Source organism: Ochotona princeps, chromosome 5 (assembly GCF_030435755.1).
Source record: "Ochotona princeps isolate mOchPri1 chromosome 5, mOchPri1.hap1, whole genome shotgun sequence".
In the NCBI taxonomy this organism is placed as follows: Eukaryota; Metazoa; Chordata; class Mammalia; order Lagomorpha; family Ochotonidae; genus Ochotona; species Ochotona princeps.
The window spans coordinates 78,127,320-78,150,164 of NC_080836.1; the positions used below are offsets into that span (position 1 = coordinate 78,127,320).

The 22,845-nt window shown below is 38.4% G+C and overlaps 1 protein-coding gene across 36 annotated transcripts in view; it reads left to right on the forward strand.

Moving 5' to 3' along the window:
- ABI2 (abl interactor 2) overlaps positions 1–22,845 on the forward strand; it is a 99,234-nt gene that overhangs the window by 44,074 nt on the left and 32,315 nt on the right. For 4 of the 36 annotated variants that reach the window (XM_036493015.2, XM_004576918.3, XM_058664885.1 and 1 more), the window contains exons 3-8: positions 6,720–6,896; positions 8,417–8,434; positions 16,095–16,192; positions 18,994–19,140; positions 19,832–19,956; positions 20,932–21,105. In XM_036493015.2, coding sequence (XP_036348908.2) covers positions 6,720–6,896; positions 8,417–8,434; positions 16,095–16,192; positions 18,994–19,140; positions 19,832–19,956; positions 20,932–21,105 — 739 coding nt within the window. The remainder of the gene's footprint in view (positions 1–6,719; positions 6,897–8,416; positions 8,435–16,094; positions 16,193–18,993; positions 19,141–19,831; positions 19,957–20,931; positions 21,106–22,845) is intronic. The other 32 variants (XM_004576919.4, XM_004576922.3, XM_058664888.1 and 29 more) reach the window with 14 other exon arrangements.

Here is a 22,845-nt window from a genome sequence, read left to right on the forward strand (position 1 = left end):
GTAAATGAAAGTAGTATTAATAGCAATGTGTTTGCATTGGTTTTGTCTTTGCTAGTGAACACACATTTTTTTTATTTGCCACAGGTGAGTGCTATTGAGGCTTCTTAAAGTAGGCTTATTGTCAAAATAACTGTTAATTTTAGAAAGCTAGCATAAATTGGAAATAGCTTAAAATTGTTTCCCGAAATATCAATGAATTTGTAATTTTAAAACAACAATGTATATTACTTTTATAGTATCAAAGAATATAATGATGGCAAAGACAATAGTGATTATTTAAAACTGCATTTGATTGATGAGAAACAGACTTCTTAATTTAAAAATACATTAGGGCAGGTTCGGAGAATCAAGATGGCGGAATAGGGTAAGGACACGTTTATACAGACGGAAAAACATTTAATCAGGATGAAGCAGAGAGGACATATTTCAGGTTGTAGGAAAGGACAGAACAACAGTAGAGGGATACCTGGAGACTGACAGACACAGGAAAGCAGCGGACACAGCAGTGTGGTGTTGCAGTGACTGATACTCCAGCAGAATTCAGCTAACAGCGATCTGAACTCCACCAGCAGCCATAACTCCACCAGCAACCAGGTGGGAAGGGACTTTCACTGGGAGCTCGGGAGGTGAACCCAGACAAAGATCTGTCTGTCCTGCTGGTCCATTTGATTTGACCAGCAGCAGAGACAGAGCAGCAGATCTCAGATGGGCAGTGCAAGAACAGGGCGAATTTCACAGCCCGGTCAGCTGCTTAGAACTGAATTGGGCACCATTTTGCTTATGGAGGCAAAGGCAAGGGAAAGGACAGAGCATGCGCTGAGCTGGGAGTGAGCTCATTTCTAACTCGGTGAACTTCAGCAACGTGGCATTCTACGGGTTCCACCCAGGACAGGTCTGGGTAGCCCTCGGATCTGACGGCCAGCATATCAAGAACCTTAGTGGTGGTACGTCAGGCGCCATTTTGGGCACTGTGGCAATAGCTTTGGGACTGCAGGAGACAACAGTGAACTGCGCAAGTGCTGAGCTTGGGAACTTGCTGAGTTCTTGTGGATTGCACTGGTCCCGCAGGAAAATAATACTGACTGTGGCATCGTACGGATCAAAATAGGTCTGTGTGGCACTCATACCTGACGTCCAACAGGTTCCTAAAATATCAGTACCACCAGCAACCTAATTATATAGGACACCTGGTGTCTCTAATCCTGGGACCTGCTCCAGCCGGAAGTGGAGAAAGGTTGCAGAGACAACAGTGCAGCCTCAGCATAGTATCACAGGAGGTGGAGAGAGGTGAGCCAGGAGCTGGGGCTGTGGAGACCACAGTGGAAATCTGACATAAGAACCCAGACCTGGAACTTGCTGGAGGTTGTAGCACAAGTGGCTGCAAGCACAAAGTGTGTACCAACTGCAACAAGTAAAATCGCATTGTAGACCTGTGGGTAACACAGCTTAGAAACCTGCCCCAAGGAGAAGACTCTGCTAACCAGAAGTACAATCATCAAGAGCAAAAGAAGAGACAAAGACACAATGAATATTGCCGAAACCTACCCTGCAAGGGAGCAAAACCCTATGTCAACCTCAGAGTTAACTGAGGAAGACATCGAGAAAATGGGGCACACAGACTCCATAAGACTCATTTTAAAGATTCTGATCAACAATGAGAAGCTCATGCAAGAGTTCAAAGAATTTAAGGAAACAATAAAGCAAATCAAGGCTGATATATCAGAAATCAAGAACACAGTGGAGCAAATTAAGAGTACAGTGGAGAGTCTCCAAAACAGAATGAAGCAAGCAGAAGAAAGAATCTCAGAATTGGAAGGTATTTCCTGTCACCAGGGGGAAGCAAACAAAAAGCTGGAAGCAGAGCTGGATCAGGCCAAAAAAAGTATTCAAGAATTGAAAGACACTATTACGAGGCCAAATCTAAGAGTTATGGGAGTCCCAGAAGGTGCAGAAAGAGAAGCTGAGTTTGCAAATGTATTTAATGAAATAATAAAGGAAAATTTCCCTAATCTGGAGAATTGAGAAACAAGATCCAGGAGGGGCACAGGACTCCCAACAGGCTTGACCAAACACAATCTTCACCAAGACACATGATAATCAAGGTCTCTTCAATCGAACATAAGGAAAAGATCCTTACATGTGCACGTGAAAAAAATCAATTGACATATAAAGGAATGCCAATCAGCTCACAGGAGATCTCTCACAGGAAACTCTACAGGCAAGAAGAGAATGGAGTGACATATTCCAGATTCTAAAAGAAAAAAATTGTCGGCCCAGGATAACATATCCAGCAAAGCTTTCTTTTATGTTTGAAAATGAAATAAAATTCTTGCACAGCAAAGAAAAGTTAAAAGAATTTGCCTCTTCCAAACCTGCCCTACAAATGATACTTCAAAATGTTCTCTTGACAGAGAAGAAGAATAGCACCTATCAAAACCAAAGGCAAATGGGAAGAACATCCCACTAAAATGACAACAGAAGACTAAACCAATGAACAACCCATTCCAAATGACAGGACCAACGTAACACCCATGTATATTAAACTGAACGTAAATGGCTTAAGCTCAATCAAATGTCATTGATTGGTAGACTGGATTAAAAAAACAAAACCCATCTATTTGTTGTCTAGAAGAGACACATTTCACCAACAAAAATCAGTGGAAACTGTATCACATGGGTTTTGTTGTTTTCTGTTAGTTTCATCTCTTCAAAACACTTCCTTCTGGTTAAATCATTCAATGACTCGTAGATCATGCAGTGGCATCATTTTCTTCAAGAAGGTTCTTGATTTTCATTTCTTCAGCTACGCATTAGTCATTTAATAGCATGTTATTTAACTTCTTGGTGTTGTTAATTTCTTTTTTCTCCCGGATGTTGATTTTGTTTTGTGGCTCTTCATTTAAGGGGATGTACAGTAGTTGTGCAATGGAGACTGTCATGTCTAGTAACATGTCATTTAACTTCATGGCACTGTAAATTTCCTCTTTTCTTTCTATTGTTGATTTTGTATTATGACTTTTCATTGAAGGTGGTGTACAGTAGCTGTGAAATGGAGACTAACATCCAGATGTGAGGATGCAGTGTAGTATGCATTTCTGCTTCCAGACAAAGATGGACTTACAATGAAACTGTTTACTATATCTTGACAATAGGATTCTGGACTCTCTGCCATTGTCCATGACCGCAATGATGAACATATGACTGAGTATGAAGAACTATATGTTAGTAATGATATAGAGGAACTGGGGGGGAGGGATCTGGGGAGGGGATAAGGGAATATGGAACTGTATTATAAAAGGATAATAATAATAAAATGTAAAAAAAGAAAAATAAAAAAAAATACATTGGGGCAGCTTCATTAAATTTCCCAAACTAAATACCTGTGATGAATGTTAAAGCTGGGTGGTAGTTGCAAGGGATTTTTCTTTACATTATTCTGTTACATTTAATTATGGCTATATTTTGTATTAGAAAAAGCGCTAAAAAATTGAAGTAAGTGTTGCTGTGAAACCTCATTATCTTCTGGACCAAATGGTCCTTTTCTATCTGTAAAAGAGATTTACTGTTCTGTCATTGTTAAACTTGATGTAAAACTTAGCCATTTCAAGCATATGTTTGATGATGTTTGTGGTGGCTGTTGCGTGTGGTGGAAGGATGACCAGAATACAAATTACACTCTTGGGTTTCCCTTACTGTATATACCTCCATTACTGTGGGTGTTTAAGATGTTGATGATTCCAAATCGCTCCAGGTGGACAGTGTTGGTGAGATAGATATTAATGTGGAGTTGGCTCTTGAGTTGCCATTTCGGAGTGAATAATGCTTGGGACAGGCTTGTTACAGTCCTTTCTATAGAGTGGTGGTTCTCAAGGAGCTGTTAGGCAATGTCTCACATTTTTGACTGTCACAAGTTAGAATGGAGAAATGATTCAGGTAAGACTTCTGGATGCTTCTGTGGGATCCAGCAGTGCTTGGTACAGCCCCCTACATCCAAAAACCAGGGGGCCCAAAATGTCCATTCAAATTCCAGTTTGCCCTAAATTCGGAATTGTGTTGTGGTTGATCAAGTCTGCATTCTTACGGCTTCCTTCTGAATAAGTGAAGTGCATTTCAGAAAGCTGACGACCATGAAAACTGCCTTACACAAGGAGTGTGCTCTCAGCTTCTTTTGGTCGGATGTGGACCAGTTAGATAAAAATGTAATAACCCTATTTTTTTCTTTTTTTGGCTTGCTTACAGTTGGCAAAAATATGAAATAATGCAATTAATTTTTACTTTCTTGATCTTAAAAATTAAAGTTTAAAATCACTAATATGCAGGGTTTTTATATTAGTTCTTTTAAGCAGTTTGAAATGAATGATAATCCCATAGTTTACCCAATAGGCACAGAATAAGTACACACAGTGTATTTGAAGTGACAAACTTACTATTTTTAAAGAGTTATTAATTTTTATCTGACAGGCAGATTTTACAGAGAGAAGATAGTTTTCTTCCGTCTGTTGGTTCACTTCCCAAATGACCGTAAAGGCCAGAGCTGAGCTGATCCAAAGCTGGGTTACCAGGAGCTTCTTCCCAGTTGCCGTGTGCGTGCAGCAGCTCAAGCACTTGGGCAGTCCTCTGCTGCTTTTGTGGCGTGTCAGCAGAGAGGTGGATTGAAAGTAGAGCAGCTGAAACATGAACCAGCATCTAAATGGGTTGCTGGTGCTGCAGGTGGAGGATTAACTTACCATGCCACCACATCAGGGCCCCACGCTTACTATTTTGATCAGTTTTTAATTGGGTTTAGAAATTTGCTGTGAAATATATTTTATTAACTTTTAAGATCTCTTGATTGAGAGGAAAAAGGTTTTGAATTGGATCTGAGTTTACTTTTGTTATATGACAAGGATAGATGATCATTTTTAATATTTCTTAAAATGATATTTCAGTAGTGGCAAGATGGTTATTTCTTTCCATTGTTGTTGTCTGCCTCTCTGATAAACTAGCAGAAAAACAAAACTACCTGCTTCTGCTTGACAGCAGTGTTGGTAAAGATGGGAAGAATTTTACTGAAGTGTTTTTTTAAAAAACTGACTTCAACCCTTAGGGGGAAAACACTTTCCATTTTACATAGTACATAATTCATAGATACAGAGATACAGGGGTGTTTGGAAACTTCATGCAAATGAAACTAAAGGAAATTTATTCTGGTGCAGAAATATTTTTTGAAGTCTGTAGATAATTTTTTATACATTTTTCATGAACTCTTATCCCTTCACGCATGAATTTTCAATATTTCACACTGAATAAGCATCTTTAAATTATTTTGGAAAGATTTATTTATTTTAAAGGTTCAAAACTTAAGTTTTTAAAGGATTTATTTGAAAGGCATAATTAGAGAGGGAGAGACAGAGAAAGACCTTCAGTTGGCTGGGTCACTCCCCAAATGGTTGCAGTGACTGAAGTTGGGCCAGGCCAAAGCTGGGAAGCAGGCGGCTCATCCAGGTCTCCCACATGGGTGACGAGCCTTACACACTGTCTTCCTGTGGATTTTGGCTGTTAGCAGGGAGTTGAATCAGAAGTGGAGCAGCTGCAATTCCAAACGGTGGTCATATGGGTTACCAGCATCCCAGGCTATGCCACAGCACAGCCCTCTCCCATTTCCTAAACGAGGATGTTTAAAAAGCAGGAATTATATTCATAGGTTATTTTAAAAATATAACCAACTTAGTCATTGGTATCATCATAGTCATATTATGTTAAATTTTTAGAAGTGTATTCATTTTCACTTAATTGAAAGGCAGGGAGAGATCTTCCATTAACAGCTTCATTCCTCAAGTACTTGCAAGATCTGGATCAGGCCACACTGGAACCATCACTTGCCGCCTCTCAAAATGTACCGGCAAGCAGTTGGATCAGAAGCTGAGGAGTGGGAACTCCAACCTGGTATTCCAGAATAGGATATGGGATTCAAACTGAGGCGTCAACTGCTGTGCCACAGCTCCCCTACAATCCCCGGCAGTGAATTTGTCGTGGGGTCTTTGTGTGACTACCTTTGTCTGCTGTTGTAGGATGAACGTATCCGTAGGAAAGGAAGCAGGTGAGCAGCGCTGACTGTTCAGTTGTAGAAGCTTAGGAAAACTGAGTTTCAAGTTTGTGTTTTTTAAAGCAATACTTTAAAAATTATTTTATTTTATTTTACTTTATTTGAGAGACTGTTAAACTTCCATCCATTGGTTTGTTCTCCAAATGCACACAGTAGCCAGGCTGTTCTGGGTCACAGCCTAGAGTCCCGAACTCGTTGCTATCACATGTTGGTTGCAGGGTCTGAACTGTCCTTGAACTGTCATCCGCTGTCTGTTAATGAAAGCTGAACTTGGCGGCCAGGGATCTGGGAGTCTGAAGAAGAGTCCTGTGCCAAATGCCCGATCCGGAATTGGGTTTTCATATCATACATAATGTTTTTTGTTTTTGTTTTAACCAACCATTAAAAAAATACACACTACTTTTAGCTTGTGAGATGTAAAAGTCAGGTGACCGTCTGGATTTGGTCTGTGGGCTGTGCTTTGCCAACCCTTGCATTAGCCTAAGAATAAATTCCATACTCCAGAAGGAGAAAATTGAGCACACATAACTGAGTATAAGCAGGCAGTGTTAAATTCTGGGTATTGTAAGCAGCTGTGTTCTGGTTATCAGCCCTGTTCATTTTGTGTTGTGTCTTTGTGTATTGTATTTTACAGACAGTTGATATTCATAAAGAAAAAGTTGCAAGAAGAGAAATTGGAATTTTGACTACCAATAAAAACACTTCAAGGACACATAAGATTATTGCTCCAGCCAACCTTGAACGGCCAGTTCGTTATATTAGAAAACCTATTGACTATACTCTTCTAGATGACATTGGCCATGGCGTAAAGGTAGGTGTCGTTGTTGTCAAGCTGCTTGAAGCAGTAGCCCGTGGTGGAAGTAACTCTAGTGTGTCCAGCTTTGCTCTCTCCTTTCCCAGAGGACCGTCTTGACTGGGCGTGATTGTGAAGATTGCTTCCTGTCCTAACTTAGCCTTCTTGCTTTTGCTTCGTGCTGTTCTCTCAAGTTTGAAGCAGTCATCTTAGAGCAGATTGCATTTGCTTAATTACCTTACCTCATATAGATTAAGTAAATGTGGAGAAGTCTTTGGATTTTTTTAATGACTTAATGACTGATTAAAAATTATTCAACATGTTGTTAAAGTGAATGTGATTACCTTATCTCGGTATATCAGCAGACTTTGGCATCAATTTTCCAAAGCAGCATATAGTAATAAATATGTGATTTGAATTTCTGAAAAATAATTTCATCAGTATTTGGGATGAGAATAGTGTAGCTACTCAATTGCTTTTGAGTAAGTGGCCATTGTACATTTTGGCTGTGTTTTATGGTGTGCTTGAATGTCTGGTGTTTCTATATAAAATATTATAATTAGCACTGAGAAATGTGCATTAATACTTAAGCTATTCATATATTTGGATAAATATTAAGTTATCTGAAGCTTGTATCTAATCAGTCATTTGAAAGACAGTTAGTTGCCAAATGGGACTTTGAATGAATATTATATATGCCTATAATGAAATTGTAGAATTCGTACAGTAGACTTTTTAATAGTTTGTTTCATTTTTGATGATGTTTACATAGTTAAGAATTTTTTTCTAAAGCAAATGTGAGTAAAAACAACATGATGACTTGATATCAAATAAATTGAAAGTTAATGTGTATCTAGCTTAAAAACAGGTCCTGTAAATCCATTAAAATTTTTTTCTTAGAGTTTAGGTACAACCATTGTTATCTGAAATTTGGTATTTAACTTTATAATTGATACGTACATGCATTTAGATTACTGTTCTAACTAGAGCCTGTTGAAAAGGATGTATAATTGGATAGTTAATTAATGACTGGAATTTATTCTAGCGTGGGAAAATTTGTTCAAGGCTAACAACTGCTAGTAGAACATTAGGATGGTGCCAGGATCTAATTCCAGAACGATACTTACGTGTTACAAACCTCACAGTTGTGTTTGCCTGTTTCTGCAGGGAAAAGGTGCCTCTCTTTCCATGTTCAGCCCTCACAGTCACATGTTACTCTTTTAGGACCCCATAGTCTCTTCATTGAACTTGCAGTGTGTAAGGGTCACTAATATGAAGACATCTTTAGTAGCATTACGTTTTTGAATGAAACAGTGTCTTAAGTAATTTCATTCAGGAAACTCCTGTTCATGACACATTCTGCTTTAACCACTCTTTCTATGATCTACTGAAACATTATTTTGTTAATGCCAAATGCTTAACTTGTTTTTTTTTTCTTTTGGTTTTTTTTTTCCTTTCTCTTCACATCCTGAAGTTCCAACTAACCTTTCAATGCTTTTTTTCCTTACCTCTTTTATTTGCTCCATTTATGCATTAAGTGGTTGCTTAGATTTAAGGTAAGAGATTCCAGGGCTGGATTTCCATTCTTTGTTCTTATATAGAATATTACATACGGGGAGTAACTAGATGTTAGGTCCTTGGCCTTTTAAAGCCAACACATAATTCCTCCTTTTTATTGTAATTTTTTTGTCATCCAAGTTCATGCTGTGTCTTCATGTTCTTTGAAGGCAGATGTTTCTGTCTTGTTCACACTCTATTCTTTGTGTGGAAAGCATTAAATGCTTTGTAAATATTTTTTCAGTGAATGGTCATTTTGCAATATTACTATATTTTGTGGAACAGTAACATAAGTTATCCATAATAAAATGCTTCAAAATAAAATTATCTGAGTGTTCTAAATAGAATAATTTTGTTTTAGATTGGAGTGCAGAATAATGTGTCTCACTAACTCCTCCCCCTGTGTAATAGCCTTTTTATTCTATAAATGGTGTGCTTTATTTACCCTGTGGACAACTGTCATTTTCTTCTGACTTTTATTGTGAAGAAATTGAAAAGCAGAAAATACTTTGCTTTTTGAAAGTTGCAGTATCATGTGTTTTGATAAAAATTGATCTTTAACAAGTAACCATAAGATATAGATTTCATATAAATTCACTGTAAGAACTTTTAAAGATAACAATATATATAAAACATCAGAAGTTCAAGATAATTTTTAATACAAGAATTGCAGTTTCTGTGGTTGCTGTAGCTATTTTGGAGGATTAATGGTAAGGAAATATATATATATTAAAAGATTTATTTATTTTTATTAGAAAATGATATTTATAGAGAGAAGGAGAGAGATCTTTCATCTGCTGGTTCACTGCCCAAATGGCTGCAACAGCCAGAGCTGAGCCACTCTGAGGCCAGGAGCCAGAAGCTTCTTCTGGATCTCCCGTGTGGGCGCAGGGTCCCAAGGACTTGAGCATTTTCTGCTTCTTTCCCAGTCCATAAGCAAAAAAGCTGGATGGGAGGTGGAGCAGCAGGACTAGAACTGGTGCCCACATGGGGTGCTGACACTGCAAGGGAGGACTAGCCTGCTGAACCACCATGCTGGCCCCATCAATTATATTTTTTTCTAAACTTGCAATTTTTATCTTGAAGGCAAAGGAGGAGAGATGTTTTTTATCCTCTGGTTCCCTCCCCAAAAGCCTGCAATAGCTGAGCTGGGTCAGGAGCTTGGAATTCACTCTGGGTCTCCAGTGTTGTGGAGAACCATGCTTGAACCAACACTGCTGCTTTCTAGGGTGCACAGAAGCAGGGATCTGGAATTCCAAGTTGAGATGGGACCTGAACCCATAATAACAGGCACATATTGTGCTGTGCCAAGTGCCTGCTCCTCAAATAGAATATTACTGAAATGACTGTCTTCAAATTTTTTCTTCTTTTTAAAAAAAGATAATTGACTAGTCTGCATTGGACTAATAATTGAAAAAAGTATTAACATTTAATTTCTTTGAAAGAGAGAGAGAGTGATCTTCCATCTGCTGGTTTATTCTGCAAATACTTAACAGCCGGGACTGTCCAGGCTGAATGAAACCAGGAGCTGTCAAGTCAGTCTGGGTCTTCCATGTGGATGGCAGGAACCCAGGTACTTGAGCCAACACTGCTCCTTTCGAGGATGCGCGTTAACAGAAAGCTGGAATTGGAAGCAGAGCTGGAAACCACACAGTCTGATTTGGGATGCAAGCTTCTCAGGCAGCGTTGTAGCCACCTTATCACATATCTGCTCTCTTTTATCATGCTGGTTTTGTTTTAAATTATTTCTGATGCTTTGTTTACCATATCTTCAGTGTGGAAGATGACAATATGACTGAGTTTTGATTCATTGCCTGTTAACCATGGACAGAGACATTGGAATTGTGGGGAAATTCTTTTGCTTGAAATAGGATTACATTGAACCAACATAAAGCCAAGCTTTTCTCTATTTTTTTCTGAAGTCTGTGTTCAAATTTTGACTGTTGATGAGTTAACCAAGCTCTGCTACCATGTTCATTTCATGCAGACCTTGGGATGATTTCTTCTTGACCTTCCTGAATTTAGCAGGTAGGCCCAAGTGAGGGACTCATGGAAAGATCTAATAAAGAATCAAACCTAGATAAGATCTCTTAATTTCTTGGTTCTTTGTTTATTTTTTAAGATTTACTGATTTACTTGAAAATGAGAGAGGAAGAGACTGAGAGCTTCCATCTGCTGCTTCACTGCCCAAATGACTGTGTAGGCCAGAGCTGTGCTGTTCCAAAGCCAGGATCTCAGTGCAGGTGCAGCGGAGGCCACCCTCTGCTGCTTTCCCAGGCTGTAAGCAGGGAGATGGATTGGAAATACAGCAACCTGTGTCTTGAACCGGCATCCTTATGGGGTGTAGGTTTTGCCAGCAGCAGCTTTATCAGCTGCTACAATGCTGGCCTCAACATCTTTGTTCGGCATCACGAGCCTCCCTGAAGTGTGGCTCTCTGTTATTGGTCCTGTGTTGTATACACGTGGTAGGTAAGGAACTAGAATATGCAAATGCTGTGCCTTTCTTCTCATCCCTTTTTGAGAATGTACATCCTCGTTATACACTTGTAGCATGTAGTCAGTAAATTGGGGCAAAGTAGAAGAAAGTGGGGAAAAAACTAAGTAGTTACCTGTTTCTACCTTTGCATGCTTGTGATAAGTATTAAATTAGTGGTTTTATGTTCCGGTGAGCAGGGCAGCAGTACATACCAGTACAGTGGTTTCTCAGCGGAGTTTGCAACCTATGGATTCTGTCAAGTGGTTGATAGTGTTACAGATTCTTTATCCTCATTTTAATTAGGGTGACTGAGTAAACAATTTTGAAATTTAAACCATATGTGGGATCTAATCATTTTTTTTCAGTTCTTTATATGCTTTCATTTTGCTCCTATTGCTGTCAATTTTTTGATGCTTTTTAGTCAAACTGTTAACAAAATCACCACCATACTGTGGTACCAGACATATCAGGTTCAACTCAAGAGTGACTTCATTTTTAAAAGTTTAATTATTTATAAATACACAAACTTGAGAGAGAGACTGACTTAGAGACAGCTCTAGTCAGTCATTGGTTCACTCCCCAGGTGCCCTCAGTTGCTGAGGCTGGCTGGGGCTGGAATGCAGGCCACCTCTGGGTAACCTGGCTGTTTGAGCCATCATCATCTTTGCCTCCAGGATGTGTTTTGATGGGAAGCCGGAGTTAAGTGATGAAGCTGGGAATTGAACCTAGGCATGCTGATGTGGGATACTGGCATTTTAACTGCTAGGTTAAATACCTGCTCCTGGAGGGGTTTTAATATGAACTGAGGCCCTCCATAGAAAAGTGGAGTATACCTTTAATAGGGGTTCCCTTTCTCCACACTGTATTTTAATAATGTTTCAAGACTCTGTTATTGACTTGATATGATATGTATTTGTAATGGATTTTAAAATTGAAAGCAATAAAGCTATTACTAATGAAGCTAAGCTTAAGTATTTTCAAAATATGCATGATGAACTTCTGTTGCTGAAGGACTATACTATTGTAATAATATAGGGAAAAGCAGTAGGGGGCATGGGGATGGGGAGAGTGGAAGATGAAATCCCTGAGCCTAGGGAACTGTATCCTGAAAGAGAAATTTTCGGGCCCTGGTGCACTAGCCTGGTAGCTTAAGTCCTTGCCTTGCACGTGCCTGGGATCTCAAATGGATGCTGGTTCTAATGTCAGTTGCCCCGCTTCCCATTCAGCTCCCTGCTTGTGTCCTGCGAAAGCAGTCCAGGATGGCCCAAAGCCTTTGGTAGGAGACCTGGAAAAAGCTCCTTGCTCCTGGTTCCTGGCTTTGGATTGGCTCAGTTCCGGCCGTTGTGGTCACTTGGGGAGTGAATTAATGGATGGAAGATCTTTGTCTCTCTCGCCTCTCTGTATATCTGTATGACTTTCCAATAAAAATAAATAAATCTTTAAAAATATGGAAATTTTAGAAAGTTAAGAAAAAGAAGGTAATGATTTCTTTGGCTAGTGTTTGGTCTGGTATTTGAGCTGCTGCTTAGGGCCCAGTTACACATTGGGGTACCTGCCTTTGACTTCTGACCCTAGCTGTTGGTGCTAGCTTCCTACTGATGCAGCCCCGGGAGACGGCTGTGGTGGCTCAAATAATAGGGTCCTTGTAAGCCACGGAGGACACCAGGATTGAATTTGTAGCTCCTGGTTCCAGCTCCTAATCTATCTGACGTTTAATAAATAGATAAGCAGATGGACCCAATGTCTGAAAAAAGGAAAAGAAATAAAGAAGTGAAGACCTTTGGTTTGATCTGCTCACATAGGATCATTATGTTTGGTGGAACATTGTCCAGGAATATTTTGAATAATTACAGTTAAGATTAAAAGTTTATTTTACAACTAGCAGTACTATATAACACTTAAAAATTTTGTATAGATGTTGAAAACCCATAATTTAACAACATGTAAAAGATGATAGAAGATTTTCACTTGAAAATGCTTGCACAAGTGTTTGTCATTCCCTACAGAAGCAGGATAAATTTCCTGTTTCTTGCTTTGAGTTAAACCTGGAGGTTTTACTCATAAACATTGATTTACCACAACACTTGGAGGAAAATGTGTAGTGCCAGCAACCTTTAGGTGACTCATCTGTTTTTGCCTGTCAGTTCTAACATTGAGTCATGAGTTCTGTTTTGGCAAAAAGCAGTTGTTGGAACCTGTTTTCAAAAATCAAGCGAAAGTTTCTTTCCTTAGTCCTCTTATTTACTACTTAAATGTGTGCGCGCGGACACACACACACACACACACACACACACACACACACACACTTCCCCATCCCCCCATCCCATCCACCCCTCCCCACTGTTTATCTTCCCTGTTCTGTCAAATCTTTTGGTCCTTATCTCTTACTCTGTTTTCTCTGTATGGATTGTTTTAGGACCCATTGCTCCTTTGCCTTTTCAGGCCTCTTAATAGCAATTTTACTTCTGTCATAATTTTATACTCTTGATTTCTGGTCTCAGCTTTGATTTCCCTCCGTGGGGCCATTGAATAAAAACATTTAAAAACATACTTTGGGTTTCAGAGAGAGTTTCTTAACTGTAGTTATAATATAGATCCTACCTATTATGAAGAAATTTAAAATCAGTTTGTCATTTATACCTGTTTTTACATAAATTAGATATCAGTATTTATGCCATGACAACATATTCGTTGTTTCAGTTGGCATAAAAACATTTCTCACAAATGAAAACTGACTTGAAAAAGTTTTTTATTAGCATTATATAGAGATTGTTTAATATCAATGAAGTATAAAATTTGGTTTGGACATTGTACAGGGGCCCTTGGTTTCTTAAGTGATTTAAATTACACATTCAACCCCATTAATTAAAGACAGTTATACAGATCTTTAAAATAATTTGATTCTTGTGTATTTGATTATACAGATTTTAAGAATAAAGTATCATGAAAATGTTCACCTGATTTTGATTCATAAATAATTTACAGTACATTTTGGATAGGTGCACAGTCATAAATGATACTGCAACTTGAATAAAAGCAACTTACATACGAAAAGCCTAAAGCAAATCAAAGTTGGAAAGCTTTTTAAGTATTTTAGCTATTCCATATATAGAATAAAATTTTCTTCTACTTTCTCTATTCCTGTTCCTTTTCCTTCCTGTTTCCAGCAAATTGATGTAGTTTAGTGGTTGGTCCAATTCTCCTTCATCACGTAAAGTAACTTTGGATTTTGTGTTAATTAAGGTTGAGCTTAAAGGACTTGGTTACCACTTTTGGAGTCTTCTGGTATCAGAAAATAAGCTTTACATTTTAAAGCTATTGATTATTTATAACATTTCTTCTAAAAATTTCCCCAAATATGACTTGATTTACTTGATTTACTAAAAGAGCTTTTGGCCTTTTCATTCTGAGATATAATTAGTGTGCCCTCTGCTTATTGAAGAGAGGGAGTACAAGGACAAGTTCATTTTTATTCTTACTGGATAATCTGTTTGTTTTGTATTTTTTAAAGCATCAGCAAAAGAAATGGTTCACTTGTCAAAGGTATCATTTGTCATTAAAGATTCTTTTAACATCACACACAACTTGTTCACTGGGTTATTAATTTGAAGGATTTTTAATTTATTGTTTTTTGCATTTCAGAACAGCAAGAAGTATTATGGGAATTAAAAAAACCCATCTAATTCATAGTTAATTTTGACACCATCACTTTCAGGGTAATTCAGCAGATTCACTGAAAAGTGAATTAAATGAAAATGTACATTTTTCAGAAACTTTTTGAAGTCCATTGTATTCTGTATATAATTATGATTTATTTTCTTTATATTTTGAAATTTATCAATGTATTCTAATTTCAGTGGTGTAAATCTTTGAAATCTCATTTTACAAGCATAATTTAAATGTGTTAAACGTATTAGAAAATGGAAATCCTTTTTTGAAGTGTTTGAAGATAGTAATTCAAAATTTTGGAGCTTCAAACAGGATCAGTTGTGAACCTACACGGTGAACTAATCCTGACTCACAACTTTTGAGATTGTATTCAAACTGTATTTGCAAATGAAATCTGCTTAAGATACCCAGAGTTCTGGGGTGTTCTGTATAATTGCTGGCATACTGTTTTGGTGATGCCTGTCATTTCTAGATTTGTTTGCTACGCCTGCATTTTCAGTTTGGGATAGAATAGTGAATAGAGGCATGGTCTAGTTCTGACTTAGGGTTGCAGTGCAACTTTCACAGGCCTGGACTAACTTTCAGTTTGGGCATGAGTGGAACTTGCTGCCAGTGACTCTTACTGCCCAACAGTTTAGTGGGATACATCAGCCCTAACCTTCTGGTTCATATGTTTAGGACATATGTTGCATTTCTTGCAATATACAGGTAGGTGGTGCCCTTAAAAGAAAGCATTGAAGAGATTAAAATAAGAGGCTGATGTACAGCTTTAAAAACTGAATTTTTTTTTACTGTGCAGTTTATTTTCATATTGTTTATTTTTTTGAAATAAAATCAAGTTTTATTTTTAGAATTTCCTGAATACAAAATAGTGAAACATAGAAATTGCTATGGCATTGATATGTATCCAACAAGTTTCTGAGAACAAAATGATACTAGAACGGAAAGCTCACCAAAAATGTTGGGTGAATCAGTAACTATTTCACTTGTACAAATTAAGACACAGTAACAATATAAAATTTATGAAGGTAGATCACAAATTCTATTTTATTATCATATTGTTTAGTTACACTTGGTCATATGCATAGTTGCATGCATTTACTTGGAGGGACATTTTGTTTTTTATTATACTTGCTAAATAAAAAGTGAGGAATTGGGTGAAGGTTATTTTTTTTTTTAACTGAGTTGCTGTTAATTAGGATTAAGATTTTTATAGCTGTCCTATTCAATTTCTGTTGAATGTAACATCCAATAGTCTAACCAGTGATCTGTTGGTGTGATGGCGTAATGGCAAATAAAGTCTTTGCATTTGAAAATTTCATGTTAGGAAGAGTCCTTTGAGTACAACTGTAGTATAACAGTAGAGTAGAAATTGCATATGAAATGCATGGCCTCTAATTTTTTCCCTATGTTTAAACCTTGCCCTTCTTTATTAAAAACTGTAATATCATTTCCCGAAATTGCCATTTCATTTCATGCCTAAAAGTTAAGTTGTTTTCCTCAACATTTTTTAGGTGAGTACCCAAAACATGAAGATGGGTGGGCTGCCGCGAACAACTCCTCCAACTCAGAAACCTCCAAGTCCCCCTATGTCAGGGAAAGGGACACTTGGGTGAGTATATAGCTGAATAATAAATGCAAACTAATCTTGTCTAGTATTGTGTTAAAAACTAAACAGATCCTATATTTTATTTATTTTTTTTTTTTTTAGTATTTAAAGAGAATGTTTTCTTCCTCGGACCAATTATGTCATATGTATAACTTTTCTTTTCCTGGAAAGCACTTTTATCAGAAAGATTATATTTAGAAATTATTTTTCTAATATTTTAATTTGGAGTTAACATCATAGTCCAAGTTAATGATTTATTGTAAAGTGCATCTAATTTTAGTTTTTTTTTTTCTAGAGAAACTTGCAGTCTTGCTACAGTTGGACTTAGACTATCTTTTACAAGAATATGTAGATGATAAAATTCTGTGTAACTTGTTATAAGAGTGTTGAGTTTGGTCCTCCAGAATTAGGTTCTGGATTTTGACATTTGCAGGCAAAAATGGTCAATTGATGGAAAAGGTTGACATTGTTTTTCTGTGGCCTTAACTGTAAATGTGGTTTAACATGATTGGGATCCGTTGGGTGGGCAGAAAACAGACCAGACACTGCATGAGTACAGCTGTGGTCTGGCTCTGCAGCCTGCCATGGGGTCCTGCAGAGGCAGCAGGACTTAAACAGTTGAGTTTTTTCATCTGTAAAAGGGGGTAATACTGTCCTGCATCAACTTTCTAGGGTCAGTGCACCACAATTTGGATTTGTAAAAAAATCTATATAAAAGACAAGATGTTTTGGTTACCATTGGCTTCATGATATATGGCAAACAAATTTTAATTGGCAGTCTTGTTTTTGGCCCCCTCACCAAAAAAACAAAACAAAGCAAAACAAAACACCGAACAGACAAGAACACCCCATCAGAATGCAGTGAAGCACAGGAGAGGAGAAATAAGGCAGGGTGATATTGTGAGAAGCAGCATTATGAGGACAGTTGGAAGCAAAATGAAAAAAGTGATTTCCAATCAGTAATAGAATAGCTGTATCTGAAGTAGACAAAAAATTGCTTTTTGAATATAGAGGAAAGAATCTGCTGGGTTAAACTTGAGGGTAGCTTGCAAATGTGAGTACATGTAATAGTAACTGTGTAAGATGTACCAAGATCAGGAGGGATGGTTTTTTCATGCAGAACATTTTGGTTTCTGTTACATATTTGGCTTAATGTATTTTCTTAGTTATTAAAATCAGTAATGTGGGAAAGATCACCAGTTCTGTTTCTAATTAAAAAGAAAATGGCTTTGTGTTTCTTTTGTATTTTGAAGATTTGCTCCTGCCTTGGCAGGATTTGTTCTCCCTGTGTGTTAGCATTTGGGTCTGCAGCTTCCCTGCACTGTGGACTTACTGACACCAGGAGACCATTAGATGGTCACAGCCTGGGTTCTGGGCAGTCTTAGCCTAGACACATGTTTGTTCCTCTGTTTTTGTGTTGTTGTTAGTTTGTTCTTGTACTTAAATCATATCACTGTTTTCACTCTATTGCTCTGTCAGTTTAGGGTTTTCTTTTTCTTAGAAGAAAACTATTTTCTGGGAAAAAATAGCTAAAAATCACATCTCCAGGAATTGATCAGTTTTCTAATTTTTTATATTTGCATTAAAATTTCAGGGATGCCCGAGTTTTTGGCATTTTAATCCCAAACTCCTAGCATTATTTTTTTCTTCATTTGGGCAAATATCCTACGGAGTACACCTTATTTGCTTTAAATTATTTGTGTATATGTTTATGCAAAGAGGCTTGGCAAGTCAGAGTCAGCAGGGTCCTTGCAGAATGATCTACTTAAAATCAGTTATCGTAAGTAAGGGCTCAGGAAAACAGTGTTTAAAGGCCTTCTTGGGAGCCTTTTGAGAAATGAATTACTGAGAAATATGTAAGTCATTTGAGTAGCATGATTTGAGGAAAATAAATTTTTAAATTTGTACATCTCAGATGTAAAGACTAGAATTTGAACTGCAGGATGTCCGTTTTTACGTCAGTTCTGACTATCATTGTTACAATGATTTGGACACTTAGGAAAGCTAACTCACGAATTATTTGTTTCAGCGTGCATCCTTTTTTCCTGTGAAATATCCTTTCTTGAATTTCTTTTCCACTTCTTTTACAAGTAAATTTTGTGCAGAAGTGGAAAATACATATTTATAAGCTGGTTTATATTTTGCACAAGTGAGATCGAAGCACTCAGGTGATCTTTAAAAAGTACATTTTTCTGTGTCCCTTGTAAGTGCTAAAATGTGAGGACAAAAAGAAGAAAGGGACGGGAAAGTGAAAATTTTAGCAAAAAGTGATGTGAGAGTGGAAGACCAGGTTAAGTTTTGTGTGCTCCTGTTTCAGCTGTGTGCGTTTTAGGTACAGAAAGGGCAGTGAGTTGTTGGGGATGGTAAGGAAAATCAGTATGGTGGTTATTGATCCAAAAGTCCAGATGTGTCATCTTTGAGATTACCCTCGGTTAGGGAGCAGAGCAGAGGATGACTGGGGCATTTGCACAGCGCAGTGGGCAGAGGTGGACGTAATCTCTGCGAGTCGGGTCTGGGACACACTGGTACAAGTGGTGGCGAACCTTTGTGCTTTCAGAGATTACATGAGCAAAATTGCATTAGCACAGGGAAATGAGGTTGGAGATGGAAAATCAACAATATATGCTCACCAGAACCCTAACGGTGGAGAAGTCAATCTCTAGAAAAGACTACAATTGGTAGTGGGTTATGTTAAAACACCTTTCCTCTCTGATTTCAAATTGTATTTCAGTACTGGCAACTCTTTGAATTTATTGTGCCGAAGCTTGCTTAATCACACGCTACATACGCTCTTCTTTTTGTAGGCGGCACTCCCCCTATCGCACACTGGAGCCAGTGCGTCCTCCAGTGGTTCCAAATGATTACGTACCTAGCCCAACCCGTAATATGGCTCCCTCGCAGCAGAGCCCTGTGAGGACAGCTTCTGTGAATCAAAGAAATCGAACCTACAGGTATTTTCTCTACCTCAGCGCAAAATGTGATGGTCATGGCACCATAATCTGGTCAGATAACCTCAATTCAACCTCTCTCATTTCCTACGCGCTAAGTTCTTTCCCTCACTCTACTCTCCCAAACGTCATCTGATTCCGCCTCTCTCTCCTCATGTCCTGATGCAACTTTGAACAGTTCAGGCAGAAAGTTGAATACAAAGTGCACATTTCTCTACAGGGTTAATAGTTTAATTGACCCGCAAAAAATTATGGACCAGATGTGGGAAATTTCTAGTTTTTTGGTGGAACTTTACAGATGAAAAACTATACATCATTATGGGATAGTATATCAAGATACCATTGTAAAAATTAAGATTGATCACACCTATATAGGAAAATGTTTTATTATAAAGTTTCTTCAGATAAAATGTAAAATTGCAATGTATGAAGGTGTAATACTTATTTTAATATGTGGAGCCCCACAAGTTTTACGTTCATGGAGTTTTCTTTCCCAGTTTCTGTAGTACATCTTATTAAAGGTGATCGAAACACGTGTATTGAACCCAGATTTCCCCTCAGCCAAATAGAAATCACATGCGAAGTGGAAGGCTTTGGAGTTCTCTTTATTGTGACTATATTCATTTCAGAACATTTGGGGGATTGATGATGCTGTAGCTAAATGCTCACATTGTGGCGGCTCTCGTCTCTCCAGCAGCAGTGGCAGTAGCGGGGGCAGCCACCCGAGTAGCCGGAGCAGCAGTCGAGAGAACAGTGGCAGTGGGAGTGTGGGGGTGCCCATCGCTGTTCCTACCCCGTCGCCTCCCAGTGTCTTTCCAGGTAACACATTCATGATGCTGCTTCCTCTGCAGTTTTTCTTGCCGAATTTGAACTAGATTTGTGATGTATTGACAGAGAATTTTCCTCCTGATCCGGATTTTTTCCTGTTTAGGACTTTAAAAATGTTGAAGAGTCATTATTGATTTTTATTTTTTAACCAAGTGATTTGTTTGTTCTCACTGGGCACTTGACTTTTTTTTGTTTATCTGCCCTGGGGCTGGGGCTCAGTTGGTGGGTTGAGTTTGCAGCTCCTCTTTGGAATAAGTTGAAGTTGAATCCCAGCCTGGGTTACCGTAAGTGTATCTTTGGATACAAGGGGGACTCCTGTGAGGAATCCTGTTAAACGAAGGACTGGACGCATTTAGTGAGCTATTGGAGTTCAACAGTTTCTAAAACAGAAAGGTTGTTTATTTGGTCTTGGCATACCTAATATTAAATTTTAATTTTAAAAACAAAACACAAAGATGGGTTGTAATATTTCATATTATTTTTAGAATATGACAAGCAGATAATTCCTTTTTAAAAACATGAAAAAATTTGTTACTTAAGTTCTATTTTTAAATGATGAAATATTGTTTGGAATGTATATATTATTTGTGTAATTAAAAAAGCACTAGTGCTTTTTTTTAATGAATTGTGTTCTGTCTTTTAGTTTTTAAAGAATGTTAGGCTAAAAATAACAATTATAACAGGAGCACTCTCTCCTCCCTCCAAAGTGTAGTGGCTTTCATATAAAATTTTTATTGTTTTGTTTTTAATGAATTTTAAAAAATTGCATATTGCCCTGAACATCTTGAATTATTTGCTGCATACCTGGTAGTTCTTTAACATAAGCTTCATTCTTTGCTTTCAATTCTCTATTCTTTTAATTGGTGTTCAGCACTGAAGATCTGACATTAACCGCTCGGTTGCCTTTTCTGGTCCCGCCTGATGTGACTGCTTGATTAATGCTGGCTCTTCCCCTCTTTCCCTCAGCCCCCGCCGGCTCCGCTGGCACTCCTCCCCTTCCTGCTACTTCTGCATCTGCTCCCGCCCCTGCCACTGTCCCCTCCTCCACTGCCCCTGGCGCGGCTGCTGGGGGTGCCCACACTCTTGCTGATGGCTTCACTTCTCCAACTCTCCCTGTTGTTTCTTCTGCTCCCCCTGCAGGTGAGTATTGCAAGCAGGGGCAGTCATCTAGGTGGTTTCCTATCTGGGTATCTGGAAACCAGCTTCACGGTGCCTTGTTTGGCTTGGTTTCTACTTTGATTGAAAAAAAAAAAGTATGAATAATAATAGTAGTAACTAGAAAGTAGCATGTAACTAAAGAATTTCCTGGAGGAAAAAAATTGAGGTAAAGTTTCTTATACCTCTGTTCTTCCAGTAAGGTGGCACAAATACAACTATTTTTGTTTGTTTTTACTGCTTTAATCATCTTTTTTTTTTTTAAATATTTATTTATTTCATTACAGTCAGATATACAGAGAGGAGGAGAGACAGGAAGATTTTCCGTCCGATGGTTCACTCCCCAAGTGAGCCGCAACGGGCCGGTGCTGCGCCGATCCGGAGCCAGGAACCTGGAACCTCTGCCGGGTCTCCCACGCGGGTGCAGAGTCCCAAAGCTTTGGGCCGTCCTCGACTGCTTTCCCAGGCCACAAGCAGGGAGCTGGATGGGAAGTGGAGCTGCCGGGATTAGAACCGGTGCCCATATGGGATCCTGGGGCTTTCAAGGCGAGGACTGCAGCCACTAGGCCATGCTGCCGGGCCCTGCTTTAATCCTCTTAAAGATTTACAGATTCGGGGTGGAGCTACCTTCTACACTTTTTCAAGAAATTCTCCTCATACTGTTTGAGGGGATGACTTTGTGCGTAGAGGGCTAATTCTCCAGTGTAACACTTGTGTCCTATATACGCACCAGTTCAAGTCCTGGCTGCTCCACTTCTGATTCAGCTCCTTCTGTATAGCCTAGGAAAGCAGCGAAAGATGGCTCAAGCCTTTGGGCCCCTGCCTCCATGTGGCTGACTTGGAAGTAGCTCTTGTATACTAACTTCAGGTCGAGTCAGCTCCAGCCGTTCCAGCCATTTGGATGAATGGCTAGTGGATAGAAGTGAACCAGAGGACAGAAGACCTTTCTCTCTCTCTAAATCTGCCTCTCAGATAAAAATAAATAAATGTTTTTTCTTTAAAAAGAAAAAAGCAAATACTGTTTGGTAAAGGTTAAGTAATTAATAAGAATTCTAAGGCACATTTCATAGGAAATATTTGGTACAATACATTTTTAAAGCTGTTAAGTATGTTAATGTAGAATCAGTTATTTTAGCAGCATTGAAAATTTTTACACAGTGAACTTTGAAGGTTTATTTTGAGGTTTATTTTAAAATTGCAACCTGAAGTCTGTTTTGATGGAGGAGGAGATAAGTATTCAAATACAATTTCTGATAATAGAATTTTTAACAGTGATGCTGGTTACTAAATATGTTCTTTTTTATTGTAAATGTTTATTTGTTTTAAAGGCAAAGTTAAAGAGGAGAGACGGAAGTCTTCCATCTGCTGGTTCACTCCCTAATTGATCGCAGTGGCCTGGCCACAGCCAGGAGTTTCTTGTGGATCTGCCATGTGGTATAGGGATCCCAGCACTTTGGCCATCCTCTGTAGCTTTCCCAGGAACATGAGCAGGGAACTGCAAGTGGAGTAGGAAAGACTCAAACTGGCATCCATAGGGGATGCTAGCGCTGCAGACAACAGCATAAGCCACTGCCATGATGCCAGCCTCAGTAAACATAACATGTTAGCATTTAGCCTACAAATATTTTACAGACTATTTAGCTCTGTTCCTCTAACATGCTGTTTACATGTTTCAGAACACTTTGAGCTAAAATTGATTTGGGGTGGTGTTTTATGGATTAGCTT